At 37.9% G+C, this 6,000-nt stretch overlaps 1 protein-coding gene across 8 annotated transcripts in view; it reads left to right on the top strand.

The window, feature by feature from the left end:
- Window positions 1-595: 595 nt before the first annotated feature.
- Window positions 596-6,000, top strand: part of anks1b (ankyrin repeat and sterile alpha motif domain containing 1B) — a gene marked incomplete at its 5' end in the record, with an annotated part of 190,637 nt that continues 185,232 nt past the window's right edge. For all 8 annotated transcript variants that reach the window (XM_036149154.1, XM_036149151.1, XM_036149150.1 and 5 more), the window contains 2 exon segments: window positions 596-748; window positions 3,641-3,784. In XM_036149154.1, the coding sequence (XP_036005047.1) occupies window positions 596-748; window positions 3,641-3,784 (297 nt within the window).

The raw sequence follows: 6,000 nt of genomic DNA, 5'->3' as shown, positions 1-6,000 counted from the left end.
ATTTTAATTGGTTAAGAACTTTTTATTGTTTGAGCTTTTTTTAAAAATTAAGATAATAAATGACTTCAGAGTACATCAGCTCTGTTGAATGGCAGCAAACCTGAAGGGAAAAAGTTGAATTTGAGCCAAATCTGAAGAAAAACATGCTTTATCCTAAGGGGGCGTACATATTTTCATTTGGGAGCACCTAAATAATCCAACATGGTTTGAAAGCTTTCTTGGAAACTGCAGACAGGTGCTTCTAAATGAGGCTAAAATCTGCCTGAAATCCCTTTTGTCAATAGGGGCTCAGATAAATCTAACCGTTTTTTCATCCTCTGTGTTCTTGCTCAACAGCTGAACTATTCTTGTCCTCTTTCAAAAAACCTATCTGTATTCTTTGCTGTTCTTCTCAAACCATCAGCACCTTTTCTTTCTAACCTTGTCTCCGGCTCCATTAATCCTCCAACGGTCCGTTTCTTGTACCCCGACCTTTTTCTTTTTCACCCCTAAATCCGCTCCACTACCTCTATGTCTCCCCGTTCACCCATCATTGCTCCCATGATTCGTATAACCATCGCTGCCCCTCTTGTAACATTTTCCTTCTCTTCTGCAGAACCATGAGAGGGAGACACCGCTCCACTGTGCAGCACAGTACGGACACACTGAGGTGGTCTCTGTGCTTCTGCAGGAGCTGACTGACCCGATGATGAGAAACAACCGTCAGGAGACCCCTCTGGACCTGGCTGCACTTTATGGACGCCTGCAGGTCAGTCACAATGACGTTTATCTGTTGTATAAAAATAAGACCGACTTTTACCGGTCTGCAGAGAGAAATATACACATCCGTCTGTCTCCAGCAGTCGCTGGGCACGAGGCGGGGTACAGGCGGCCGGTCCGTCAGCCATACATCTGCAACACTTTTCAAAAAGTATTCATGCAGCATTTTTGTTTCAGGTTTTATCCCAACCACTAAAATGTATTTTATTTTGGATTTTGTGCATTATTGCGACGCTCCGTGTTGACAGGAAAAGGATTCATGGTTTTCAGATTTTTGTTATTTTTTGCAAGAACCCTCCTTTCGCTGCAGGTTCAGCTGCAAGTTTGTTCGTCTTTGTTCCAAATTTGCACATCTGCAGACTGTTAATTTTCCTGTTTCTTTGTAAAATAGCCTTGAGCTCAGTCAAATTGGTGAGCATCTGTGAAGTTCTCTTATTAGGTCTTGCCACAGATTACGTTATATTTTTGTCTGGGCTTTGACTGGGCCGTTCTAACAATTGTTCAGGGTCACTATGCTGACCTCTGTTACAGGTCAGTTAAAGTATTATAAAATATTTTTCTTCCATTATTGTCACGTGTTAAGCTCCATCCATCTTCCTATCCATTCTGGATACTTTATCTGCTCCAAAAAATTAAATAAATCAATAATATATATATATATATATATATATATATATATATATATATATATATATATATATATATATATATATATATATATATATATATATGAATATATATATATATATATATATATGAATGAGATGGGCACCGTCCCTCCTTATAGTATGAGCAGGTTTAGACCTGGATTTTGTGAATATTTCTACAATTGTGAGTTGACTATTGTGGCAAACGACACACAGAAACACATTCAAACTGAAATGTTTGAATGTGTGTGTTTGAAAACTGCCACAAATGTCTAGCGGTTTTCTAACCCAATCACTCGTTCTTTTGCTAAGGTAACTGTTGCTGCAGTCAAGCCACGCAGGTTTGCCTTTTGTGCAAATGAATAATTTATGAAGGCATCGTGGTAGTCCCCTTTCTGCATTATAATGAAGGGAGCTCCCCGCGGTGGAAGCTTGCTGCTGAAGGAAGATGTACCTTACACTGAGCAAAAGTTTAATTTATGTCTAAGACTCTCTCTTTGTCACAGGCTCATTTAGAAAAACATGCATATTTAAATGTGAACATTTCAAGAGCCATAAAAAAAAAATCCCTCAGATTTGATCAAACAACCTCAGGTTCTGCAGTTCTCAGCACTGAAGATGATTTTGATCTGACATTTAATGCAAGAACAGTGAACCACATCCACATCAAAGTTCAGTGTGTTTGAGCTGATAATGCAAAAAAAAAAGAAAAAAAAAAGGTTTTCATCTTGTATGAAAGGGGGTTTCTAGGATTTAACTTATGCTTCTGTCTCTGTACCCTGCTCATCTCTGTCCCAGGAGAATTTTGGCCAGTAAAGTTTATGACGCTGATTATTGCAGTTCATGTAAAAAGGTGAAATTAATTTACTTGTTGTTTGCAAAGAATATTATCTGTTAGAGTAATAGCAAGCTAATGAGCTGGTACAATAGCTAAAGCAGCATCACTGTCAGTGTGCTGCTGTTCTTTATGACTGCTAATATTTTCAAACACCTTGTTTCTCTGCCTGGTAAGCGAGAGGAAATGTGTGGCATGAGCTTTCTTTCTGCCAGTAGAAATGGTTTGATGGTCTGTTTTAGCATTTTTTTTTAAGCCATGGCGTTTTAAAATCTTGGTATCTTTATACTAGTCACCATCCCAAGCCCTTTCTCTAATTCCCACATGATCATTGGTGTTGTCAGCTACGAGCCGGAAGCAATTAAAGAGGGAAATCTGTAAAAATCCTTATATAAGCCATTTCTTTAGCCAGCTGGCCAGCAGTGCACAGCAACAGATGGGAGAACAAAAGCCCTCTGCTTCTCTGTGGTCTATATAGAGAACATTCAGGTCACTTAGCCACTTTCTCTGGATGGAAATCCTTTGTGAGCTCCTATCTTACAAAGTATTAGACCAGTTAGAACATGACTTTGCCTGTTGTAACTGGTTTTTACTTCAGGTTTTTTTTTTATATATATGAACCTGGAAAGGGTTTCATTTCTGCTACTTGATTTTTATAATGTGTCTTTAATATCACTATCATATCGATTTATATTTAAATTAAAAAGTAAGCATGTTCCTCGCAAACAAAGCAGCGCTAACCTTCCTCTTGCTGTGTCCAGGAAATGCAGCACTAAAATACAGTAAATTTGAGCCAGGTGCACATTTGTAAGAAACAGAAACCAAGTTATCAAAGTAAGTGCGCCTTATAGCTCCATCAGTGGCTCCATCAAAGAAATACAAAGAGACTGGGCCAGGCTACTTTAGAGGAAAGAGAGAAAAAAAAACTGGGCTTCATGTGAGTCCCATTGTCTCTTTATAATTGGATACATGGGTAATCAATAGCACTATGAAGTATTCAGAACTGCAGTCAAATACTAATCAAGAATCAAGAATATTTTATTTGTCTTTGGCTACTTTGGTTCACATTACACATAATGAAGGCAAAAAGTGACAAACAGGCAATGAACAAGGGTTACATTTTTTTTAGGGTTCATGAAAGTCACAGATAACAGATAATGAAGTAGCAGGGTGCTTATTGAACAATGATGATTTGAGGCTTCGTTTACAACAATGTGCAAATAGATATTCTGAGATGATATTGTGCAGTAGGCGGTAACCTTAAGGTGATTGTAACGTAATTGTCGTGACACAACACAGTGTGGTATGTGGTTATAAAACACTTCTTTCAGAACCAAGAAGAAGTTTGGCATTTTTTTTGACCAGTAATATTTGTGTTTTTTTTTGTTTTTTTGCACAGGTGGTGCGCATGTTGGTGAGCACTCACCCAAACCTCATGACGAGCCACACCCGCCTTCACACTCCGCTTCACCTGGCCGCACGAAACGGGCACCACAGCACGGTCCAGACCCTGCTGGAGGCCGGTATGGACGTCAACTGTGTGGTGAGTTAAACTCCACTGGGACTGCGGTTGCCTTCCATCAGCATGAAGGGATGCAGATACTTGTCTAAATTGTCTAATATTGTCTGTTTTTATAAAACAAAAAAGTCCACGGAAGGACAAAGCTGTGATTACGGGGACTTCACCATCACTTGATTATATGATGAAATTTGACCCAGTTAAAAGTGAGAATGTAATTTAGTTCAATTGATAATGTAAACTTACTGATAATTGTGCTTTTTGATAATAAATGCAAATGCCCTATTGCATCATTTAGATGCCTATAGATGTCTTGGTGGTTAAAGTTATTTTTTCACATTAGTTTGCGAACGACAATAAACCTGAGACACAAATCACCAGCGCTGAAAACAGGGCATCAAATAAAAAGCTGGTAATTACTGGCTGGGCTAAAAAAAATATTTTTTATTTGACAAATGTTGTAGTTTAGCTTCCTCTATCAGCTTACATATGACCCTATGCTTTTTATGTATTTAGTTTTTTTTATTTGTTTTATTGTATTGTATAAACAACGCTTGTTATAAATCAGAGACCTGCAGTGTTGGTATTAATTGTACAGCCTTCAGTGCTAAAGTCAGCTTACAGGGAATCTCAATGATTTACATCTAATAAGTTGTTTATATAAAAGCTACCTTAGTACCTTGAAACATTACTAGAGAGTGGTTGTCTGAACTTAAAAAGAGAACCAAAATAATCTTTTAAATAGTTACTGAATTGATTCTTCTATTAGATAATTAATGTAATTATTAAATGAAAGAAGCATCACTTTAAACCATGTATCTATTTACATGTAATTACTTTGGGTGCTGACAGTAACAGCTCCTAGGTTTAAATGATACTAGGGGTATAATGTTAACGTTTGGGTGTTAACTTGACAGAATCAGCTAATAAAGACATCATCAGGCTAATTGACAGCATAAAAAGCACAGAGGAAGCCTCGTCCACGTTTAAATCGTTTGTAGGAAAGGTAACAGTGACAGAAAGAACATAAATGACCTTTAAACACAAAGTATACTGTTCCCAGCTAACCAGTAGTGGCTAACAATGATACAGTTGGCTTCTGCTTCAGGACCTGCTGTCGGTGCTAAACTAAAAGACTAAAAAGTTCCCTTTTTTTTTTTTTTTTTTTGTCTGGACTGCAATTGATTACTCTGATCAATGCATATTACTGAAAGCAGGAGTGGGAAATAGGAATGAAAGTGGATTCTTTGTTTGAACTGGAAAGCAAACTAAATGCTGTGGGGAAATCTTGGCTTTATTAGCTGAGGTATTTGGTAAGAATTAGGATCAGATGGTAATCCACGGTTTGGTTACATCCCGGCTGGATTTGTATGATTTACTGCTCCTTGGTGTCTCCCAGTCGGCTGTAGGTCACTTATAGCGGGTCCAAACCACTTTGGCTCGGTTCTAAATGGGCGAGAGAACGGTGAGCCAATTTGGGCCTCTCTAAAGTGGCTGCCAGTTCATTCTATGACCAAGTTTATTCTTCTTTGATTAGTTTTTTAATTTTCTTAAGTCCGCCGCTCCATTTCCTCTCTCTGAACTGCTACAGTTTTACACACCTTCTTGATCTCTGTTTTAAAAACTCTTAAAAACCTACCATTACTCCCTGGCTTTTAACGAGTGAGCTGTTTAAGGCAACTTTAATCTGTTATATTTTTCATATCTGCTTTTATGTCCGCTTTATATTTTACTGGTGTTTATTGTCATCCTGTTGGCTTTCTGTAAAGCACCATGGTCGAGCTTCTTGTTGTTTTGAGAGTGCTGTAAAGACACATCGGTATGGTAAACCTGAAGTGGATAATTCAACACTGGAAAAACAATCCTTATGTTGCTCCAAAGTGACAACACTGGCACGGCTTCCTTCAAATGGGCTCTTTAATAAACGCCGTGAAAACTACAGAAATGAAGACAAGCTTTAGAAATAGATACATTTACAGAAAGTCAGGTGACACATACTTTAACAAAAGTTACCTCGTGACCGCCTGCCACTTCGGAGGTCTTTAACAGATTAATTCTTCGTTGTCCACTCTAAATTAAAATATTAAGTAATTAAAACACCGTAACCAATAAATTTACAAAATATTACAAACATAAATACAAGTACCTTGACAGCTACAGGAAATACGAGACTGCTACTTGTAGCTCTTTTCCAGATTTCTGCTCCTTCTCTCATATGCAAATCTCGCTGCCTTTCTTAT

This window comes from Fundulus heteroclitus, chromosome 17 (assembly GCF_011125445.2).
Source record: "Fundulus heteroclitus isolate FHET01 chromosome 17, MU-UCD_Fhet_4.1, whole genome shotgun sequence".
In the NCBI taxonomy this organism is placed as follows: Eukaryota; Metazoa; Chordata; class Actinopteri; order Cyprinodontiformes; family Fundulidae; genus Fundulus; species Fundulus heteroclitus.
The sequence above is the reverse complement of the archived record's forward strand: the minus strand, read 5'-3'. Positions and strand labels throughout refer to the sequence as shown.